This window comes from Phascolarctos cinereus, unplaced genomic scaffold, assembly GCF_003287225.1.
Source record: "Phascolarctos cinereus isolate Bilbo 61053 unplaced genomic scaffold, phaCin_HiC Scaffold_1;HRSCAF=81, whole genome shotgun sequence".
In the NCBI taxonomy this organism is placed as follows: Eukaryota; Metazoa; Chordata; class Mammalia; order Diprotodontia; family Phascolarctidae; genus Phascolarctos; species Phascolarctos cinereus.
Window position 1 is genome coordinate 191,318,001 of NW_027555514.1, and position 24,557 is coordinate 191,342,557.

Sequence of the window (24,557 nt, forward strand, 5' to 3'; positions counted from 1 at the left end):
GAAAGGTTCACACCTATGGATTTTGAATACTTCCTTTTAGAAGCCTTGCCTCTTCAGGTTTTTGTGACACTGCTCTCTTCTGATTCTCCTCCAACCTGACTGGCCACTCTTTTTTAGTCTCTTTTGCTGGTTCAGGTCATGCCTACTAACTGTGGGTGTCCCCCATGGATCTATCCTGGAACCTCTTTTCTTCTCATCAAGTGTGACGAGTAAGCTAGGTATGATAGTGTAGTAAAGGTGAATTCTGAAATGATTTCACGACTGGATCTAAAGACACTGATCCATCAATGTGTCCCATGGGTTCAAATATTATCTCTACATAGATTATCCCCAGATCGATATGTCCAACTCCAGTCACTCTCCTGAGCCACAGTCTCAGAATATGCTGAATATGACATGCGCCAAATTACATGAAAAATGGAACTGCTTATATATTAGTAGAGTTACTACACCTAGCTATATTTTATGCTCTTTTTATTGAAAAGCAGCTGATAATAGTGGATAGAGTACTAAGACTTGTCAGGAAGACATAGGGTTCACATCTCACCTCTGATACTAGCTGGGTGACCATGGGCAAGTCATTTAATTGCTCTAAACCTCAATTTCCTCATCATGGGAATAATACCTATAGCACATAACTCATTATGAGAGAGTGTGCGCAAAGTCCTTTGCAAATTTTAAAGCACTATATAAATATTATTTTTCTTAACAGATTCTAAGGAGAGCATTGAGGAAAATGTGGCTGCTTCCTTTTTTTGTAAAGGTGGAAAGTATGGATATGGAATGTTGTACATACTGTCAGATATAGGTAATATATTGGTTAGTTTTGCTGAACTGTTCTTAATCTTTGTCACAACAAATTATTTGCTGGGTTGGTTTGGGGGGATTTTTTATAATGAATATCATGTGAAAATAAAATGTATCAGATCAGTGGAATAAGTTAAGTATGTAAGACACAGTAGTCAATGACTATAGTAATCTATTATTTGATAAAACCAAAGACCCCAGCTTCTGGGATAAGAACTTACTCTTTGACAAAAACTACTGGGAAAACTGGGAAAGAGTATGTCAGAAATTAGGCTTAGATGAAAATCTCACACCATCTACCAAAATAAAGTCAAAATGGGTTCATGATTTAGATATAAAGGCTGATACTGTAAGCAAACTAGGAGAGCAAGGAATAGTTTACCTATCAGATCTATGGAGAACAGAAGAATTTATGCTCAAACAGGAGATGGAGAACATTATGAAATACAAAATGGATAACTCTGATTACATTAAATTGAAAAGTTTTTGCACAAACAAAGCCAATACAACCAAGATTAAAAGGAAAATAGAAAATTGGGAAAGAATTTTTACAACTAGTCTCTCTGATAAGGGCCTCATTTCTAAAATATATAGAGAATTAAGCCAAATTTATAAGAATACAAGTCATTCCCTAACTGATAAATAGTCAAAAGATATGAACAGACAGTTCTCAGATGAAGAAATTAAAGCCATCTATAATCATATGAAAAAAGTCTCTAAATCACTATTGATTAGAGAAATGCAAATGAAAACAACTCTGAGGTACCACATCACACCTATCACATTGGCCAACATGACAAAACAGGACAATGATAAATGTTGGAGAAGATGTGGGGAAATTGGAACACTAATGCATTGTTGGTGGAGTTCTGAAATGATCCAACCATGTTGGAGATTAATTTGGGACTATAACCAAAGGGCTATAAAAATGTGCTGGGTCAAAGGCTATGCACTTCTAGGGCTGTATCCCAAAGAGTTCATACAAATGGGAAAAGGGCCCCCATGTACAGAAATATTTATAGCAGCTCTTTTTGTGGTGGCAAAGAATTAGAAATTGAGAGAATGCCCATCAATTGGGGAATGGCTGAACAAGTTGTGGTATATGAATGTAATGGAATACTATTGTACTATAAAAAATGATGAACAGGCTGACTTCAGAAAAGCCTGGAAAGACTTGTATGGTCTGATGCTGAATGAAGTGAGCAGAACCAGGAGAACATTGTACACAGTATCAGCCACATTGTGCGATGACTAATATTGATAGACTTAACCCTTCTCAGCAAAACAAGGATCTAGAAGGCCTCATGATGGAAAAGGCTATCCACATCCAAAGAAAGAACTATGGAGTTTGCATGCAGATTGAAGCATACTATTTGCTTTTTTTTTTCTTCTGTTGTGTTCTGTTTCCTCTTTCTGGTGGTCCTCCTATTGGTTCTAATTCTTCCTTACAACATCACTAATGTGAAAATGTGTTTAATAGGAATAGCCTATAGCAGACTGCACACCGTCTTGAGAAGGGAAGTGGGGAGGGAGGGGGAAAAAATTTAAAACTCAAAAGCTTGTGAAAATGATTTTTGATAAATCAAAATAAATTAATTTTAAAAAATTTTAAAAAATAAAAAGTATCAATTAAAGTGGAGTTAATTTTTTTTTTCAAAAAAGGCATGGAGGATATGAACACAGGCCATGTCTATTATAGGATAATACAGTAAGGATGAAAGACCAAAAAAATCTCAGTGATTAATCAATCCCTAATGTTGAATATTATCAAACTGCATGTCTAGAACCAGATCTAAATACGTCAAAGTATTCCAAACACAGTGTTCTCTCCCCACTTTTAAGAAATAACTTTAGTTGTGCTAAAAATGATTGAGATAGAGTCTAAGGAAAATAATCCTGACACAAGTTGAAAAATACCTAGCCACAAGTCCTTCTCTGGTTGTGTACGTGTGTGTATGTGTGCGTGTGCGTGTGTGTGTCTGTGTGTGTGTCTGTGTGTGTGTGTCTGTGTGTATTTATGGGGGAGGGGAATCACACCCCCAGCAAGAGGAATTATGCCAGCTGGCTGTGTGAGTGGACATTTTTTAATGAACCTATATAAATTAAAAACAACAATCTGAAATATTGTACAATATAAGAATTGTCTCTAATATAAATCACTGGTGGAAAGGAACAGAATCCATCCCCAGTGAAGGTCATATAATGGGAGGTAAGAAAGATGTAGGGTTCTTGGGAGAGATCTCTTTGTTATGTTCTCCCTCGGAGTCTATACATGCCTTTGATTCCTCAGTGCCTCCTGTGGCTTCTGTTAAAGGCGGCAAGCACACACTGGTTAGCCCTGCGACTTCCATTCTGCCTTCACCCAAAGGTTGGGTGGAGACCTGCTGGTCACCAGAATGTTGGTTATTCTCAGCAGCCTCATCTTTGGTTGTGTACATGTTCTCTGTCCCGGAGGCCTTTTCTGCTGAGAGAAAGATAAAAGGTAAATGAATTAAAAAGTGTTGATATATGAGTATGCCCTTACTCACATACCTGATGGTGTGTCCCTGGGAAAATCATGGTGGAGATGATAATAACAGCTAACAATAGTGTAATCATTCTGCGATGACAATTCAACTTCTAGATCAGGGATGGGGAAACAACCTAAGAATCAAATTTCTTCTACCTCTTAGAACAAGTACCAAAAAGCTTAGCTATATCTGTGCTCTGTGCTTTCAAAAATGCAACAAAGAGGAGCAGCTAGGTGGTGCAGTGGATAGAGCACCAGCCCTGGAGTCAAGAGGACCTGAGTTCAAATTCAGTCTCAGACCAGACACTTGATACTTACTAGTTGTATGACCCTGGGCAAGTCACTTAACCCCAATTGCCTTGCAAAACAAACAAACAAAACCCCCAAAGCTTTAAGAGTTCTTAGCAGTAATAGCCTACAAGGTTATTTGATAAGGATGGGTCTTCTCTGTATCTATGTTTCTCTGTGACTGAGTTCCCTTTTATTATGTGTACATCTCTCTTTTCCCCTCTATGTTACTCACTTTGCCTACCTTTTTCTCTTCCTACACCTATCCATTTCCCTTCTATATATCCCTCCTTCCTCTGTCTCTTTTTACTGGTTATATTTAAGACAGAAAATATTTTAAAATAATTTGTTGTCTTAACTGAAAAGCTCCACGTTTTGCATGATAGGCAAAACACTTTCTATTTCTCTCATTCTAAAAGAAAAAAATTTAAATGAAATGGCTGTATACTTACATGGTCCTTGATGGATTTTTGACAGGGGCCCTCCATACAAAAAAAAACAAAAACAAAAAACCAATACAACTTTCTCCACACTCATTCTAGACATTAATCATATCACTAAGAGATTTTGGTATCAATAAAAATCCAGTCAATATAGATTCATTTGAATTTTAAAATAAAATAAGATTAAATAGCACCTTATGTCTATTTTCATTATAATTTTTAACCTTTAAAAGTGATAGCAGCAACTCATTTTCATAAGGTTATAGTACTTTATAATTTACAAAGCAGTTTCTCCTCTCCCTCCACTGGTAGGAAGAGTTTCCTTATCCAACAGTTCCCTATACCAATGAAATCACAGTTCTAATCAGTCCCTAAAGCTTTCTTTAAAATAATCCTGAGAGGCAGTTTCCCGGAGAAGAAATCAAAGCTATCAATAGTCATATGAAAAAAATGGTCTAAATCACTAATACTTAGAGAAATGAAAATTAAAATAACTCAGAAGTACCACCTCACACCTATCAAGCTGCTTAACATGACAGAAAAGGAAAATGACAAATACTGGAGGGGGATATGGAAAAATAAGGACACTAATGAACTGTTGGTGGAGTTGTGAACTGATCCAACCATTCTGGAGAACAATTTGGAACTATGCCCAAAGGGCTGTAAAACTGTGTACCCTTTGACCTAGCAACACCACTACTAGGTCTGTATCCCAAAGAGATCAAAGAAAAATGAAAAGGACGTATATGTATGAAAGAATTAATAGCACAGCAGCTCTTTTTTGTAGTAGTAAAGAATGGGAAACTGAGGGGCATGCCCATCAACCAGGGAATGGTGAATAAGTTGTGGTATAAGATTGTGATGAAATACTATTGTGTTGTAAGAAATGATGAAGAGCACTGGCTTCAGAAAAACCTGGGAAGATTTATATGAGCTGATGCAAATTGAAGTGAGCAGAACTAAGAGAACATTGTGCACAGTAACAGCAATATTATAACAATCAATCGTGAAAGACTTTGCTACCCCACAACAATTCCAAAGGACTCATGATAAAAAATACTATCCATCTCTGGAGAGAGAACTCTTGAATGTAGATTGAAGCTTTTTTTTTTACTTTATTGCTTTTTTAAATAATATGGCTAGTGTATAAATATGTTTTGTATGGCTTCATATGTATAATAAATATCATATTTCTTGTCTTTTCAATGGATGGGAGAGGGGATGGAGAGAGGGAGAGAATTTGGAACTAAAAATAAAAAATATTTTTTAAAAAACTGTTTAATTACCCTGTAAGGTAAATGATAAATGAAGCTAGAAGGAATCTTAGGCAGGAATAGATTAGCTGATTTGCCAGAGCCACTACAAGTGACTGCTGGGAGTATAATACAGATCTCTCAGCTGACCTCAGGCTGCTTCCATTCAACAAGAATTTAAACAGTTGAATATGGATGGATGGGTGTGAATCACACACACACACACACAAAAAGAAATTGCTGAAGGGGAAAGGGTACAGAAATAGAAAACATGGGAGCTATTAGGAGTGGGAGGGTGACAGCAACAGAACAGGAATGACCAACAGACTAGAGAGACAATAGCAAAGGGCTGGCACTATTGAAGTGGAACTCAGTGAACTTATTAGCCAAAGACTTAATCTAGAGAACTCTCTATGCAAAGACCTTCATAGGTGCCCAACTCTCTGGACTCCTAGACTAAAGAACTAGGAAGTTGCAGGATTATACCTGTCTTTCCCAAGCAGACTTGCGGCTGGGCTTTCTCCTTCTTTTCTGCAAGGAAGCAGAGGCTGGCTTTCCTCATGTTCTGGTTTTTGGACCGTCCTTTAAGATTCCTTGACTCCTCAATCCAGACATGCTTGAGAGCCTGGTCAGGAGTCATTCGAAGTGCAGGGTCCCATCTAGAAGCCAGCATAACCCCAAGAAGAATTAATTATTTTTCATTGGATTTTTTTTCACTAAAATGCTTTTTTAAAAAATAGTCTACATAAAAATACTTCTAATATAAGACAGGTTCAAAATCAAAAGTATCATTATAAAATGGAGATTACCATGTCTGTTAGACTATAAGGCCACGCTGAATATAAACCATTCTCATGAGTCAATGTGTAGACACGCATGTGTACTGAAAAATATCATAGAATTATGTAAAATTCAAGTTTTACATAAATCATATGTTTGTGGGGATGGAAGGAAAGTGGATTCTAGACTTAGACCAATATCACAATAACTTCTAGTTACATAGACCAAATATTTATGAAACTTTTTAAGAAAAAGATGAATCTCAGTTGTATGGGGTTCTTAAAGGTTTCTCTATATGTTATTTAAAAGAAATGGTAAAGAATATCTCTACCCATGAGAGCCCATACAATCAATCTAAAAGATTTCATCCATTAAGCACCAGAGAGGATTAGAATAAATTCTTAAATTACAGCTCTCTATCTTGAGAAATAATACATATTAATAATAATATATAGAAACGATCAATCAGCTTTACTGTTTCTCCGAAAGCTGTGTACACAAAATCTAGCTCTTCTATGAAGTGTCTAAAAGTGAAAAGTTTTGAGACAGTAAATGAATAAGCAATTTCTGGGGGAAGGATGGGCTATAGGGAAGGAAGTATATTGGCATTAGGATTATATCCAATATTTGTTATTCAGTTATGTCTGAATCTTTGTGACTCCATTTGTGGTTTTCTTGGCGGATACTTGAGTGATTTGCCATTTTCTCCTCTGGCTCATTTTTATAGATGAGGAAAGTGAGGCAAACAGTGACTTGCCTAGGGTCACACAGATAGTAAGTGTCTGAGGCCATATTTGAACTCACATCTTCCTGACTGCAGGCCCAGTGCTCTATCTACTGTACCACCTTCAGCTGCTGCCCCTGCATGCAATAACAAGGGCCTAATTTCATTCAATCACTTTTTTCATTTCTTTGTTGCCCTCTATAAAAATTAGTCATATTGCATCAACCAGGTGATATCAATCTAATTGACTATGCTGAGTGTTCTAAAAGCTGTTAAAGCTTAAAACTACACTAAAATTTTGGGAAACCCTGAAGTTATAAAAGTACAATTTGACCCAAGCTAAGAGCATGGAGTCAATTCACTGAGCTGAGCTCCAAATTCAATAATAACTGGTAATATTTCTCAAGTGCTAATAACCCAGGACAGTAAGTTTTCTACACTAAGTTTAGTACTGAATTGTGTATAGTAATGCATCACTTATCTGGATTTGTAAGGGAATGAGGTATTCTCCCAATGTAAATTTTCTAGATAACTGAAAATTTCCCCTTTTGTCAAAAATTTTCAACTTTACCAACTTAACCAAAGCAGAATATATTTTCCCCCACCTCCTTTAAGAGATTATATAATCTTTGATTAATGGTTCAAACTCATCTTTATGAATTTTTATCAGTTACTGCAGTATGGCTATAATGCAGGAATGCCTTCAGAGGCTCCTAGGCTAATTGACTCCAGACTATTATCATTTTAGTCCCTTCTTAGAAGGATATTTTAAAATAAAATATTAAATTTTATCATAAATTATACTATTTAAATAAAATACATACTATTACAAAGGAAACTAATTCTATTGAAATATAATTATCAAAATTTAAAAAAAAAACAAAACAAGTTCACAGACCCAGGTTAAGAAACTCTGCTCTTGAACCTCCCTTTAATCAACTTCTACTTGATACTTCTGATAAGTTTGGTCTAGAAAACCAGGTTTAAAAGTTTATTTTTAAAATAAATTAAGAGCAAATAGAGGTTGAAGGGTCTCTGATATAAATAAGTTGCATGAACTTTAGTTAATGGATTTCATAACATTTTTGTGATTGTCTATTTCTAAATTCTCAGCTCTTTGATCTTAGAGTTCTTAGAAGACCTCTAGAGATCTTCTAGAGTTACCTTAGTAACTCTAGCTGTCATCTAATCAAGAAGGTTCTTGGAGCTCTTCTAATCCAAACCCCTCATGTTACAGATGAGGAAAGTGAGGCTCCAAGGTGAAAGCATTTGCTTGTAAAAGTTGTCAGACCTCCAGTGAAGACTGTAGCAAGCTCAATACAGCTTCCCCAAGAGGAAAGTAGGAAGCAGGGCTACCTCTTTATTCTATACTTAGGGAAGATAAGCTATATAGATGGGGAAACTACATAATTTTTTGTCTAGTCCATGATTAAGCCAGTAAGAGATCTCAGACATTCAAGTCACAGTTCAATAAGTAGATGAACTTACTGGCAAGAGGGATGGCATGAAAATCACATGATATAATAAAAAAATGAAGAGAGGCAGAGTGGTATTGTGGATAGAGAGCTGGGTTTTGAGCCAGGAAGAGCTGATGGGTTCTGACACACACTAGCTCTGCCAAGCAACTCTAAGATTATAATTGCCAGGTGAGTTGCTAATCTCTTTCAGCAAAGGGAGTTTCTTCACTGGGAGTTCATCCCAATGAAGTCAAAGGTCCAGAAGAAAAATAAAAAGTGAACTAGACTCTGAGCCAGGTGACCTGAAGTTTAAATCCCATCTCTAACAGTTGTATGATTGTACGCCAGTCACTGAATTTTACTCAATCTCATGTAAGACAGGGGCAATAATACTTTATCATCCTCCACAAGGATATTTTAAGGGAAGTACTTTGTAAGGTTCAAAACATTAAAGAATGTGACCTGTGGCTACTGCACCTGCTGCTGCTCTCTTCTGAGTCTGTTTTCATGTCTCAGTGAAAATAAGACAAGGGAATTTGTCATTTCACTATGCCTAGTGAACTAGGCAGATCCTCATTTCTAAGATTCAGAATAAGACACTTGGTCCCTGTCATATACAAACAATTACAATGGCCTTTCCAATAGCTATGAAGCACCAAATCCATGAGTCAATCCTTACCCTCGAAAACACATAGGGTAAGGAGGAAGGAAGCAGCGCAACTAACAAAGTAACCTAAAACTCTGTTGCCCCTGATGAGTAGGCTAATGTGCATTGACAAACCTCACTTTAAATTCTACACAGTCATCTGATTGAAGCAGAAGGGGCTTGATTTGAACCCTACCGCCAGGGAAAATCAGGATGAGATACATATTTCCTAGCCCTCACTTTGCCCAGCTATGAAGGAGGGCAATGATGACAAAAATAATGAGGAAGAGCCAAGGGAAAGATGCCCTGAGCAACTCACATCAAGCACTTTTTCAGGAAGTCCAGAAAGCTGGTATCATAGGTTTTCAGCACCATGGTGAGATCCTTGGAGTCTGGATATCTTTTTTTCCCCCTGTTGTTGGTTATATTTTTAGGAAAACCTTTGGAATCTTTAGAAACACAACATTCATTTTTAGTTTCAGGTGCAAATATGCCTCACAATTCAAACATTCTCCCAACTGTTCTCTCAACTGTGTACCTGATCCTCTGTAGCCAGTCAGAGACTTAGTCAATTAAGCTCCACCCATTAGAGCTGGTTACTCAATTCATTCTAGGAAATCCCACTTCTACCTCCCTGCTACCCATGCCAAGTGCAGGTACTTGAATTTGTAGGTGAGTACATAAATACACACACACACACACACACACACACACACACACACACACACAGAGTTAAAAGTGAGTTGTCCTCTAGGTACTTCAAATTTTGAGTAACAACTTTTTAGTGATAGCCAGCAAACTTCCGAGCCTCCCTTGCATTAACACTACCTCTCCTCTCCCCCGAGCAGATGCTATGCATCCAAGGAATGCACTCCAAGCTTAATACTTAAACAAACCATGATTTTGAAGATAACTTGATTATCCATAACACTGCTCCTGATTATCAACACAGATAATTGGGCTGATGATATACATACAAATTATGAATGTAAACTAATGTGATTATAAAGGGATTAAAAAAAATATGCCAGAATGCTTTTCACCTCCCAGTAATGCAGATCACAACCCAACTATGCCCCCCCATTCCAAGCAACTTTTTTCTTTGTCCTCCAAAATGTTTACCACTGAGGCTCCCTCAAAATTCTGGAGGCTTTCTTTACTTTCTCCTGAAAAAATGAGAGTACCACTGAAATATTTTGGCTGCCTATCTATTATAATTCATTCTTGACATATGACTAGGACATTTGCTCTTTCATTCATGTGAATATGTAAATAGTATGTATGTACGTATGAAATTTACATGTACAGATGTGTGTGAATACACATATTCGGGAGGCTAGAGACTGATTTTATTGATATTGACATTGCTCAGGACAAGTCTGGAAACCTCTTTAAGGAAAGCCTTCAGAACCCACTCAAAGACTAGTACATGGATCACAGTCAGGTACTGAAAGTACTTCAGACAGTCCTCTGCCATCATTCTCAACTTCATTATTGCTGCTGATGGCTCCTCTAACAATTTGGCCAAAACTTGAAAAGGTTTTCTTTGCCCTTTTCAACTCCTACAACTAGGGATGTGCTGGTAAATGTTGTTAACAATTGGAATGCAAAGGAAAAATTACACATGACACCTTTAAGATTAATCCTGATTATTAACATTTTATCCATCGCTTTCTTAAGCCTAGACAAACAACAAAACAATAACTCAAACCTTTATTTGTAGCATTTACCAATTTTCAAGGTATAAATGTTCACACTTGAAAATTTAACAATCAATTCTTGAGAGCCCCCATGTGAGCTGCCTCCAGCACATCCCTGCCTTCAATCTCCTACTTCATCCCACTTTAGTCATACACCAGCATGATCATACCTTTCACCTAACCACCTCATAGAGTTGCAACACCTGTAAGACAGGAAATTTTGAAATTGCATTCTCTGACCACAACTAGTTCCAAAAGAACTTAGGGCACCAGTGCTTCCTGTCCCTTAACTTAACAGTCTCTTGATAGTTGGATATATGTCCTCCTGGCAGGAGAACCCATGAAGATCAAGGAGGTTACATACACTCACTGGCTTGTGCAAAAGAACATATACTGAACTATAGTTAACTCTGAGGTGAGGGGTGGAAGCTGGCTGATTGCCCTTCACTTCAGAAACTGTAAAGAGCTGGAAAATCCATAGCTAGTAGGGGCCCCTGAGGTAGGATAAAGACCAGTATAATCCCAATATTATGGTCTTCAGTTTTATCAAAATGATAACTGTGAAATGTTATTGGTGATCTCATTAGCTCCTAATTATCATCCTTATCTAGTGAACTACATATACATAAACTACATACCATCTTTACGTATAAATTGTCATTTAACATGCCTCCCAATTTTGTATTCCCTATAATTGGATAATGAGGTGCTCAGATTTCCAGAACTCTCACCTCTCTCCTGGGCTCCAGACCTGTATCATTAACTGCCTGCTAGACATCTTCGAGTAAACATCCCATATGCATTCCAAACTCATCCTATCTAAAGCAAACCTCATTTTCTTCCCTCTTCATCTGTTCCTTACATAAACCCCTCTATTTCTAGTCCCACCACCTTTCCAGTCACCTCAGTTTATCATTTCAGTTGTCCTTGTCTTTCTTCTCCTTTATTCCACACATCCAGCCAGATGTCAAATATTGGTTTTTTTTCTTCTACCACATCTATAAGACCTGTCCCCATTTCTGCACTCACAAGTTGGGAGTAAGATAAGGATAGACAGATAGAGAAGCATATTACATAAGGAAACTCAGACCCAAAGAATCACAGGTTCTGAGTTTGAAGTCGAATAGCCAGCATTCGAACCCACATGCTCTAATTCCAAATCCAACACCCTTTCCACTGACCTCTGCTACAGGCTTATCCCTCATGCTTGGAATAAGGAATAAGGGAAGTGCCCCTTATCACCAACACCTCTTAGAATCCTTTACTTTAAAATCACCTCATGAGTCATTTCTGATAGCAAGCCTTTTCTGAGCCTCCCACCTGTTATTATTCTCTCTTTCATCAAATTGTGTATATACTGATCTTTTAACATGCTGTATCCCCAGTAAAGGGGCAGCTAGGTGGTACAGTGGATAGAATGTCAGGTCTGGAGTCAGCAAGATTCATATTCATGAGTTCAAATCTGGCCTCAGACACTTACTAGCTGTGTGACCCTGTTTATCTCAGTTTCCTTATCTGTAAAATAAGATAGAGAAAGAAATGGCAAACCATTCCAGTATCTTTGCCAAGAAAAACATCAAATAGGGTCATGAAGAGTTGGACATAATTGAAATGAATGAATAACAAAATCCCCAGAAGAATGCAAGTTCCTTGAGGTCAGACACTTCTTCATTTGTCTTTTTTATCCCTGGAACCTAGCACAATGCCTTGGACATAGTAGATACCTATTAATACCCATTTTATTGGATTGGAATTGCCAGTGTCTCCTCTATGGGCATCTCTTCCCCTCATATTCTGACAAATATTTGGCTAATCTCAGTTCCCTCTGGTTTTTTTCATATGTTTCTTACTTAAGGGTTTTGTTTCCTAGGTTTAATTTCTAAGCTGAATTTGTCTTTTTGGCATAGATTTACAGAATCTAGTGCTAGAAGGTGCCTTAAATTCCAACCTCATCATTTTATAGATGAGAAAACTGGGGCCCAAATTGGCTAAGGAAAATAACTAGTAAACCTCAAAGTGTTATATTTATATATAAAGTGAGTGCTTTATACAAGGTTACACAGGAAATAAAACAGAAAAGATGAAATTAAAACTAACCTAACTCCATACCCAGTCATGTTTTCACTATCCCATATAGGCTTATCAATTTCACACTTGAATCAACATCTCTTGTTGACTTCTTATGTCCTCAGATAAGTAGTGTTGACCTCATGCCACTGCTACCACTGCCATGTCCCCAGGGTCATAGGATTTAGAACCAGAACAGACCCAAGAAATTATCAAATCTAAACCTTTCATTTTACAGTGAAGAAATTGAGGCTCTGGGTGGTGAGATTATTTGCCTGAGGGTACACAGTAAATAGCAAAGCATATCAGAATTGTGTCTAGAGGTTGCAGTATGGAGCCCAGGCTAAGGTTAGCCCTTGAGTACTTGGATTGATGGCAAAGCAGGCTGACCCTTTCCAGCTTCCTTCCAGCATGAAACTACTTCTGAATGCTTCTGGCATTAAAAGATTTTCTGTATGGGAGGGTATGGCTTCAGTCCTTTAAGAGTCTCATCCCATGGCCTTCTACCTTTCTTAAATGAGAAGCTACTTTGAATTTTCCCTTAATCCTTTGGATTGTTGAGTGTTAGGGAATAGAGAACCAGAAAAATACTACTCAGGTAATTCTGTAAGTACAAATTGTTGACAGCTTATAGTAGGTAGGGGGTAGCTACTGGCTACCCTTCCATCCCGACTAATATTTCCTGAAAATAGCACTGCTTCAAATCATATTCTCTTCATTCACACCCTTTGTATCTCTCACAATGACTCACACAGTGGTGTGTGTATGTGTGTGTGTGTGTGTGTGTATGTATATAAATTTATGTGTATATATGTGTATACACCCATATGTATTTATGTGTATATATATATGTATATATATTTGGTCCAGATCTGTGATTTCCTAAGACTCCCTTAATCAATAACAGCATTCTGTACCTTATAATTTTAACACTGCCTCATACATAGCATCATCGCAGAGAGGAGGCCTGGCTGGGGTGATTAACTTCAATATCCATTACACAAAATTTCAAGCTCTGCTTTATCTTTACCTACCAATTGTAGGGGCCCAGTCAAATTCATCCCTGAATATGTCCTAGACTTGCTACAGCTCCACCTACATGATAACCATTAAGTAAACTGGTCCCACTTTCCCTCTGACTTGAATCATTACAGAATCATTTCCACAGGAAAATAGTCAATCTGGGTTTGCTCAGGAATCTAAAGGATTAGCTAAACATTACTAGAACTAGAACATATTCTAATACTATTGTGAGCTCAAAGACAGAGACTATGACTTATATTTTTGGATCTCCTCCAATGGCTCACACAGTAGATTACGCATCTTCTTTGGTGCATACCTGTGATTTCCTAAGATTCCCTCAACCAATGAAGACTTTCTGCAATCTGTAGTCTTAATGTTGCCTTATACATAGCAGGCACCTAATAAGTTTCTTTTGAATGAACAGAAAGCCTCCTGAAGGTCCTTCACATTCTTAACGTCCCCATTAGATACCCTGAAATGCAGAGTGAGCATAAGTACTTACCAAAGAACGTCTGCCTCCTGGAGGCAGTCTGAATTAAGTAGAGCGGTGGTAGACCCAGCACCTTCAACAAACAATACAAAGGAGTTCATTTACCCTTCCTGTGGTTACCAAGAATAAAGTCAAGAATACAAGAATCAGGACATGTTGTTCTGAAGAAATGCTAAGCCCCAGCTCAAGAAAGGCACATGAAAATGGAGCAGCTTAAAGGATCATTTACCTGCATGTTCTTATATGACTTGGATGTACTTAGGTTCTTCAACCTGACATTCTCCATTGCCAAAGATGTCAGGAGAGGCTCAATGATTCAAATACCCCCAAGGAGTGACAACTAGGGTCTCTTATTTCAGGATTTAGGGGCTGATGGGTCAGCTTCAGGGCCAGCAAAGCTTTAGAATTAACTTGATTTCTTGCTCCAGGTCCCATCCTGACCCATCTCCTCAAGATCTTGAGCAGAAGTGAATGTCCCAGCCCTTGATGCTGGGACAAAAGGTGTGTATCTGCTCAGTCTGGGTTTGGCTTTGTGCTGGGGATGGTAAGCCCCACCCCCCTGGTTCTCATGCCTCACCTCCATAATGCAGGCCAACTGTTCTACTTCATTCTCCCCAGCAAAAAGTGGGTAGCCAGTGTACAGCTCTGCCAGAATGCAGCCCAAGCTCCACATGTCAATAGCAGCGTCATAGGGTTGGCCCAGAATCACCTCCGGGGAACGATAGAAACGACTCTGGATGTAAGTGTACACTACGGAGGGAAAAATATGAGCCTACTTGTGTTTCTGTCCTTGATCTTTCCCCACACCCTCCTTCAAGAAATCTTCCCTAGTGCAGTTGGTAGATTATGAAACTAATCTTCATCTCCAAAGGTTCTGTTGGTCAATTACTTCTATTCTAGAGAGGACATTTGAAATTCATCAAGCTTAAAGGCAAAGAGGAAGGAGAAGAAGGGAAGGAAAAGAGGAGAGAGGAGGAAGAGGAAATAGATAAGATGGAAGAAATGAAGAAGGAAGATGACCATAGAATCATAGATTTAGAACTAGAAAGGATTGTAGAGGTCATCCAGTCCAATCATTTGAGAACAAGTTTAGGCGGGATAGAATAGAATAATGCAAAATAAGCAAGCATGGATAGGTTGAAATCTACATTGTTGACATCTTTAAATTATCTTCTACCTCCCCTCCCCCACAAAAAATTCCCACCCCTCTTCTGACCTTTCCTACATACCCTTCAGTCAACCAGGTTGACAACCCCAATGTCACCTTCAACTCTTCACTCTTGCTTATTCCACATATCCAATCAGTTTAGTTGCTAAATCTCGCTTCTGTCTCCACAGCATCTCTCACATCTGTCCCTTGCTCTCCAGTCACACAGTCATCATCCTAATGGTAGCCTATCACCTTTCTACTGCAGTGGCCTCCTAATTGGTTTTCCTGCCTAAATCTTTCCCCACTCCAATCCATCTTTCACAAAGCTGATAAAGTGATTTTCCACTCTCCTACCCAATAAAGTTCAGTGGCTCCCTATTGACTCTAGTGTCAAATATTATTTCCTATTTATTTCACCTTTTAAAAATATCTATTTTTTGCCCTAGTTGTACAATATACTTAATTATTAGTACATTATATGTATTATGAATAAATATATACATATTGGAGCTAGATGCTTAAACTACTCTACTGATGTAGTATACCAGGGGTATTAAACTCAAACAGAAATGATCTCTGTGGGGCACATGTTCAATTAGAAAACTACAAATTAACATTATCTATGTTGCATTGTATTTTTTAAATTTTGTTAAACATTTCCCAATTACATTTTAATGTGGTGCCAGTGGCACTCAGGAGCTTTTTGGACTGCTTGCCACCAAAGCCCTAAGTTTGACAGGTCTGGAATGCACAACCAAAAATGTTTGGAGACCTCTAGGTAAGAGCACAAAGACTTGAAGTCTTCTCACAATCAAGGAGCCACAGCTTGCCTTGAATAGAGACCACGTGGAGCCATACTCCAAAACACCAAGGGCCGTGATTATAATACAAAGCCTGCAAAAAATTCATTTTGCAAATTCTCTATTGATCTAGTTCTACCCAAAAAAAGCCTCCCACACCAATCTCCCTTCCATTCTCTTGGGTCTCCAATACTAGCTATCCTGTTTTATGGCCTCATTTGTCTAAAATTCAAGTAGCATGCCCATAATATCTGCCCCTAAAACCTCACCCTTACTTATCTCAGTTCTGCTCCAAAACTTATTTCACCCACTGCATATAGGCCATCTTGCTACGTCCTATGAAGCTCTCTTCACATACCACCACCATGCTTATTACCCTTAGATCAAGTCAGAGTATGTACCTATCCAATACTGGAGCCTATAGATCATAAAAGGTCTAAAACCTCTCCTTTTAAATACTTGAAAATTGTTATTTTTCTTCTCTTCTCCATCCTAAACATCCCCAATCTTTTTAGTTGAATGTGATATGGCATGTTCTTGAAAATCTTCACCATGCTGGTCTCCTCTAGACACTCTCCAGATTATCAATGCCCTTCCTAAAATGAGGTGCTCAGATGGCTATAATACCATGAATTTGCCTATGACAGGTTTGTTACCTGTCTCTCACCCAGGAAAGGACAGCATAGCCTGGAGAGAGGCAAAATGGGTAGCAGATAGAGGGCTGGAGTTAGAGTGAGAAAGATTTGGGTTCAAATCCCACCTCAGATACTTAATAGCTGTGGGACTGTGGGTAGGTTGATATTATTATTTTTAGCCTAATTTGTAAAATGAGGATAATAACAACTGTAGTATTTACCTCACAGTTGGGAGGCTGAAATGAAATACTATATATAAAAACATTTTATAAGTCTTAATGCTAATTTTTAGTAGTACCAAATATCATGACTTAAAAAGTACTCTAAAACTGGATTTGCTTTTTACGTGTCATATTATAGTACTGTGATACTATCAACATGAATTCCGCTAAAACCCCCAGATATTTTTGGATGAATTGCTGACTAGTCATATATCCCTTATCCTGTAGTTACAAAATTCACTTTTTGAACCCAACTGTAGGACTTTGTATTTATCTCCATTGAATTTCATTTCATTATATTTGGTCTAACATTCTCACTTATAAAGACTATTTTAGATCCTGATTGTCATTCAACATCCCTCCCAGCTTTGTATTACCTACAATTTCATAAACATGTTATGTGTTTTATTCAAGCCATTGATTTAAAAAAAAATGTTCACAGCACAGCATTAAGCACAGATCCCTTGGGCACTCCATTTGAGACCTCCTTTCAAATCAAAAGCTGACATTTATCCCAAGTTACTCTTCTATGGGTCCAGCAATTCAATCATACCTAAACTATTGTTTAGTCATACCTCTCCATCTTTTACATAGGAATAGCAAAAGAGTCTCTGTTGCATGCTTTGCCAAAATCTAGGTAAACTATACCTTACAGTAGTCCTTTGATATACCAGCCTAGTAGTCCTGTCAAAAAAGGAAATGCGATTAGTCTGGTATGACCTATTCATAATGAAGCCATGCTGGCTCTTTATGATCTTCAGTGTTTCCTTTTTTTTTTTTAAAGATATATATCTTATCGATGCCGTTTGTTTTTACATCACCATCATTTCCTACATGTGCAGATTGAACCCTCCTTGTCTGTGACAAAGAAAAGCATCCGATACAAAAACCTTGTTTAATAATGTATACAACATTCCTTCATAGTAGTTTCCCAGATCTCTGTGAGGACTAGACGGTAGGCTTCTTTATCTATTCACTATGATTTTCATTTGTTTTTCCATCACTCAGAGTTCAAGTCATCTTTTCATTTATATCATTATAGTCATTGTGTTGGGGCAGGGAACAGGGGGGAGCAGGGAGGGAGGAGCTGGCCAATAAGAGCCCAGTCTTTGAAGCATGAATAATGTTCTGACTATTGGTAATCTATATGGAGGCTTGGGAGAGTATGCTTCTGAAAATGTGCAATGGAAAGGCTCTTTCCTTTCCTGATTTAGAGCATACACAGGTATTCAATCACCGTCTCTTACTGGCATCCTACCAGCTTTCAGTGTGGTATTGAAAAGCTTTTGAATTGACTTTGAGCTGGAACTAAGCATACAAATGACCTGAACACATGAACTACCTTTTCTTTGGTGGCTTTTCAGTGAGAAGGAAGAAGGAATTCTATGAGCCTCTGAATAGGGAGGAGAGGTATAAGTAGTAGCAGTGGCAGATTCTGTTGTAACTGTATCTCCTCATCCAGGCTGCCATATGGCCGTAAACTAATGATGACACTAATTCTGTCTCTGTTGTATTTTATTCTCTCCTGATCTTAGGTGAATGAATATCAGAGATAGAATAGGCCAGGTTATAGGCCTGTAAGATTTAAAAGGTTGGAAGATCCACCAGAGGTCCAGCAACTAGAGTCTATATCAGAGTCTACTGGTAGACCCAGCAGCCTAGTCTGCTGAGGAGCCAGCCCTAAGGAGCAACCTGCTTAAGCTAGTACAGAAGCAAATTGAACCAGCAACTACGACACCATTCATGGCCCTCAAGCAAGGGAGCAATTCATTCATCAACTATGTTACATCCAGAAATTAACTTGGTGGATGGAATGTTTGGTAGTCATCACTTTGAGTCTGCTTTCCCCAAAGACTAAGTCAGTATGTAGAGGGGAGAACGTTCTCGTGGTTTGAAGGGCTATTTTTTTACTTATGTCCTTGCTATACCTTCTTAGTAAATATCACTTAGTAAAAGCTAATCAGTGTCAACTGGTTAATTGACAATGATGATATATTGGGGGGATATTAACTGATTGAATGACATTGGGAGCAACACAACTGTTTGGAAGACTGAGATTAATGATATTAGAATGAAACTCCCCCCTCCCTCTAGGTTTGCCCCTAGAACTCTGAGAGGAGAAACAGAAGCCAACTTGGGGTTAGACATTATAAGATCATTGGTTATTTTGGAAGGAACAGTGAGGTTGTGAGCCAGATTGCAGAAGGTTGAGGAGTGAGTGAGAGGAAAGGAGGTGGAGATAGCAAGTCTAAAGAGCTTTTTCAAGGAATTTGAGAAAGGAAGGAAAGATATAGGATGCTAGCTTAAGAAGATGGTAGGGTCTAGAAGAAGGGTTTTTTTTTAAAGATGGTGGAGACTTAAGACATGTTTGAAAAAAAATCAGTTGTTTGGAGAGGTTGAAGATTAAAAAAAAAAAGAATGATTGAGGATGCAATCTGCTAGAGAAGATGGGAGACTATGGGACCCAAGTGCAGGTGTAGGTTGGCCTTGGCAAGAAGAAAGGCCACCTCTTTGTCAGAGACTAGGGAAAAGGAGGTGATAGCACCTGCATCATGCAGACCGTGGCTGACCCCAGACTCAGCCTGGCTAACCAGCACCCCATACTGGACAGCACCATTGGCCACTGTGGGATCCCCATCCCCCAAACACACATACCTCTCCCCTTTCCTGGCCATCATCAGTTAACTCAGAGGAAGAAGAGCATCATCTGTTTCTACCAGGTCCTGTCCTGGGTCCACTGCCCACCCACCCCCACACAAACACAAAGACCCAGTTTAAATCCTAAGGCATTTACTAGCTCTGTGCCTTTCTTTTCAAATCAAACATGATGGTGATAATGCATGTACTATGTATTTCACTGTATTGTTATGAGAAAAGGAACTTTGTATATCATAAAGCCCAGTATAAATATGTGGAGACAGCAATTAATACTTATATCTTAAACACCAGTTTGGTGAGCATGTATCATTCGTCCTAGGTTCCTAAAGTTCCTGGAGAAAAGCTTTCAAGTAATAAAAATAAATAATAACAATAGCTAGCATTTATACAGCATCTAAAGAGTTAAAAAGTGCTTCATTCATGTTATCTAATCTGATCCTCATAACAATCCTGTGAGATTGGTACTATTATTACCCTCATTTTACTGATGGGGCAACTAAGGCTAAGAGATTAATTTGCTCAGGATCACACAGCTAGTGTCTTAGGTTTTGAATTCAGGACTTCCCATCTCCAAGTCCAGAGTACTATCTACCAGGTTCCTGTCTTTTTTTTTTTTAATTTTTAGGCAAATGGGGTTAAGTGACTTGCTCAGGGTCACCCAGCTAGTAAATGTCAAGTGTTTGGTCTAAGGCCAGATTGGAACTCAGGTCCTCCTGACTGCAGGGACAGTGCTCTATACACTGCGCCACCTAACTGCCCCATCTTACTCTTAAGCACCTTAAAAAAAAGCTGTCCTGGTAGACAGGACAGTCATGAGGACATTGCTGGTATATCCTCCAGACTGAGAAAAGGGCAGGTCATTCAAAAGTGAGAGAGCTATATCCTGCTAAATATCTCCATTTCACTTGACTATATAGAGTCCAGCATACTGGGCAGGATGCAGAGGCCCTTTAGTAATTCTGCTAAGAGGGCTACTAACCAGGACTTGCTCTACCATCTCTCTAAATGAGGTACTGAATGCCTGAATTACACTGTATAATTTTGCAATAAATCCATCCTGCTAACTGTGTGTGTCCAGTATGTTTTCCTTCCTGTGGACCCCCAAGCTCACCAATGGCTATATGGCCAATCTGAAGGATAATATAAAATTGAGTTATTTTATTGTTATCAGTGTTTGTTGAATGAATGACAGTTCTTTAGTAGTAAATCATTATCTCCAAACCATAGCCTGGAGATAGAAAGATTGTAGAATTATCAGTTTCATTCTGCCCTCTCACCTCACCCCTATGTCTCTCTTCTCCAGGCTCAATCATTCTCCCATCTGTTTACATTTCCTCATAGATGGTCTCCTTTTCACCCAAAACCTTCTGTGATTTTCCCTGCTGCTTTCCAACCTCTCTCCAAACACTCTGTGTCTCCCAGGAAGGCACCCTACCATCATAGGTCAGGACAGGTTTTGACTGGGAGCTATTAGGATGAAAAGAAATACTACAGAGCTGATGGCTTACATAGATATGTGATTAGACACAGGTCAAGGAAAGAAACATTTCAGTGAGAGAAAGAAAATGAAGGAATCTCAATGAGGAAACTAATAAAGAATCTCACCTCTTTGATGTTCATAGCAACTTGACCCAAAGTCAATAACTTTAACTGATACATGACCCCTTTGGTATAGAACAATGTTCTCCTAGAGAGGAAATGAAAGATACATGCAACATTTCAGTAATATTCTCCTCATTAGGAAAACCTTCTGTCTTATTTTCCACATAATCAAATCCTATCCATCTCTCAGAATGGCTCTCAAATTCATCTTTTCCAACAGGCCTTCCATGGCTGCTACAGACCACAATGAACTCTTCGTTGTCTGAACACCTATTGCCTTCACTGTCTAGACCATTTATTTGGTCCTTAGTACCCACCAGTTTAGGACAACTATGTGGCAGAGTGGATAGAGTACAGGCCCTGAAGTCAGGAAGACTCATCTTCCTGAGTTCAAATCCAGCCTCAGACACTTACTAGCTACATGACCCTGGACAAGTCACTTAACCCTGTATGCCTCAGTTTCTTCATCTGTAAAATGAGCTGGAAAAGGAAATGGCAAACTACTCTAGTATCTTTGCCAAGAAAACCCCACATGGGGTCACAGAGTCAGACATAACTGAAAAGACTGAACAACAGCCCAGTAACTTATGTTGTTACTTAACTGTGTTTTGTGTGTGTGTGTCCTGTTACTTCTGAATGCACATAGAAACCCTGTGTGCAGTGTGTGTGTGTGTGTGTGTGTGTGTGTGTGTGTGTGTGTGTGTAAGAATTCATGCAACGTAGTATAATAGAAGAATTAATGGAGCTGGAGTCATAAGACTGCATTAGAATTCTACCTTTGCCACCTATGTGACCTTGGACAAGTTCTTTATTCCTCCTATTACAAAATAAACGGGATTTACAAAATAATCTCCTTAGGTCTCAGAATTTTCAAATTCCTAATTTTCTCCCACTTAGCCATTTTATAAGTGTGACAGTAGAGGGTGACAAAGGTCAATAATTGGAATGAATGTTGGCTTTCCTTTACAATAGACTATAGGAAAACCAACAATAGGTTTTGGGGAAAGTAAATGCTATATCTAAGCTGCTGAGGGAGGGAAAGATAAAGAGAATCCTGGGCAGGGGAGGCAGGATCTAGTACTCTTCCTAGTGGAAGTGAAGGGATTTATTGGTAGGAGCTGAGATATGGCTGAGAAGTCCCAATCTCTAAACTATACAAGCTGGTAATCCCTTGAAGTTATCCTTGAATCTTCCCTCTCCCTAACTCAAATCCAATCAGTTGCCAAATCCTATTATTCAACAGGATCTCTGCCATCCAGCTCTATCCACTCATGCTATGAAAACACTAGTTCAAGCCCTCACCACATCTCATCTGAACTATTATAATAAGTTCCTAATTGGCTCCCTACCTCCAGCCTTCCACTTGCCAATCTATTCTCCACATAGTTGTCAAAAGAATCTTCCTAAGGCACACATTTTGCCACATCACTTCACTGCTCAAGAATTGTCAGTGTTTTCCTATTGCCTCTTGAATAATACAAACTCTTCAGTCTGACTTGATAACTAGTATTTATATAGGATTTTGAGATTTGCAAAGCACTTTAAAGAGGCTATCTCATTGGATACTACAACCCTCAAAATTAATATTTCTATTATCACCATTCTATAGACAAGGAACCTGTGATGTTAAATGACTTACCTTAAGGTCACACAGAAAATAAAGGTCTGAGGATGCATTCAAACTCAAGTCTTCCTGACTCCAAGTCCAAGACTTGATTGGGTTCCAAGCTATTCACGCTATCTTCCTAACCTTGTTTCACATGAATCATTCTCATGTACTCTCTACATTCCATACAGACTGGACTATTATTTGTCATTTCCTGTACTTGCCATCTCCTGACTGAACGCATAGTCCCATGCCTGCAAAACATACCTTCCCCGTCTCTTCCTTTCAGAATTTTTATTTTCCCCCAGGGATTGGCTCAGGTAGCACTTCCTCCATGAGGCTTTCCATTGGTTTATAAAATATTAGCATTGTTTTTAAATTTTATATTATCTACATTTCTCAATATATCTTTCTCTTCCCTCCTTCCAGACAATCATCTCTTATAACAAAACATTTTAAAAAGAAAAAAAAAGGCTTAGCAAAATCAGATGAATAAATCAGGCAAGTCTGACATTATGTGCAAGTTCCTTAATTGTAGTCCTCCACCTCTGCAAAGAAGGTAGAGAGACGTATTCTCATATTTCTTCTTGAAAATCAAGTTAGGTCACTATCATTTTCCAGCATTCAATCATGATTATTTTGTTGTTATTCTTTTTCTTTACATTTTGTGCTCTCTCCCTCCTCAAATTAACTTACATTTTATTTATCTATGTATAGATATACATGTGTGTATTCAAATTTGAATGTAAGCTCCTTGAGAACAAGGACTGTTGAATTTTTGTCTTGGCATCTGCAGAACCTTACAAATAATTATTGCTTTATGATGTATATTCAATTGAAAAGAATAAGACTATCTGATTAATAATTAAAGTTCATATTTTATATGGTGCTCCAAGGTTTGCAAAATGCTTTCCTTAAAGAATCATTCTTTTTTACTTTAAATTTTACTCATTTATTCTGGTATAGCCAGATCTCCTGGTAATTTTTCCATGGGCTGCTCCTGTCCCATAGACAAAATAAAAACAGCTAAGAGTCCAACTCCTCTTTCTCTGAAACCATATTACATATATCAAGATACAGAATAATCTCCTAAGATTCTTGTTGTCCCCCCAAAAGACCCTAGTTGGTCTCTGTTCCTATCTGTCATAGTATCTGTTCAGTTGTTTTTCTGACACATCCAACTCTTCATGACCCCATTTGGGGGTTAGTAGGCAAAGATACTAGAGTAGTTTGCCATTTCCTTCTCTAGCTAATTTTACAAATGAGGGAACTGAGGCAGATAGAGTTAAGTGACTTGCCCAGGGTCACACAGCTAGTAAGTGTCTGAGGCCAGATTTGAACTCATAAAGAGGAGTCTTCCTGACCCCATGACCTATACTCTATCCACTGCAGTACCTAGCTGCCCGTTGACTTCTTTCCCTAATACCAGCTCTGAAAGTCTTAGCTGAGACTAATTGGAACTACAGTTGGCCTGGAAATATAGTTGACACTCTGAAAGACAATTTGTAGTCATGCAAGAAAAGGTGCTAAAGTTTTCATACCCTCTGACTCAGAGATCTAACGAACAAGTTTATATCCCAAGGAGATCAGTGATTGCAAGAAAAGATCCATGTGAACAAAAAGTTCAGAACAGCATTGTTTGCATGAACTAATTCATGCCTGATATTTTGGGAGTAGCTAAAGGAATATAAATGTACT

At 38.4% G+C, this 24,557-nt stretch overlaps 1 protein-coding gene across 4 annotated transcripts in view; it reads right to left on the reverse strand.

Moving 5' to 3' along the window:
- Window positions 1–1,596: 1,596 nt before the first annotated feature.
- The window catches only part of DYRK4 (dual specificity tyrosine phosphorylation regulated kinase 4), a 72,540-nt gene continuing 49,579 nt past the window's right edge, over window positions 1,597–24,557 (reverse strand). For 2 of the 4 annotated variants that reach the window (XM_078155883.1, XM_021001441.2), the window contains 6 exons: window positions 21,257–21,338; window positions 14,765–14,937; window positions 14,200–14,260; window positions 9,227–9,356; window positions 5,787–5,959; window positions 1,597–3,271 (listed from right to left, as the gene is read on the reverse strand). In XM_078155883.1, the coding sequence (XP_078012009.1) occupies window positions 3,003–3,271; window positions 5,787–5,959; window positions 9,227–9,356; window positions 14,200–14,260; window positions 14,765–14,937; window positions 21,257–21,338 (888 nt within the window). In that variant the 3' untranslated portion in view covers window positions 1,597–3,002. Of the gene's footprint in view, window positions 3,272–4,056; window positions 4,087–5,786; window positions 5,960–9,226; window positions 9,357–14,199; window positions 14,261–14,764; window positions 14,938–21,256; window positions 21,339–24,557 lie in introns of all 4 variants that reach the window. The other 2 variants (XM_078155885.1, XM_078155884.1) reach the window with 2 other exon arrangements.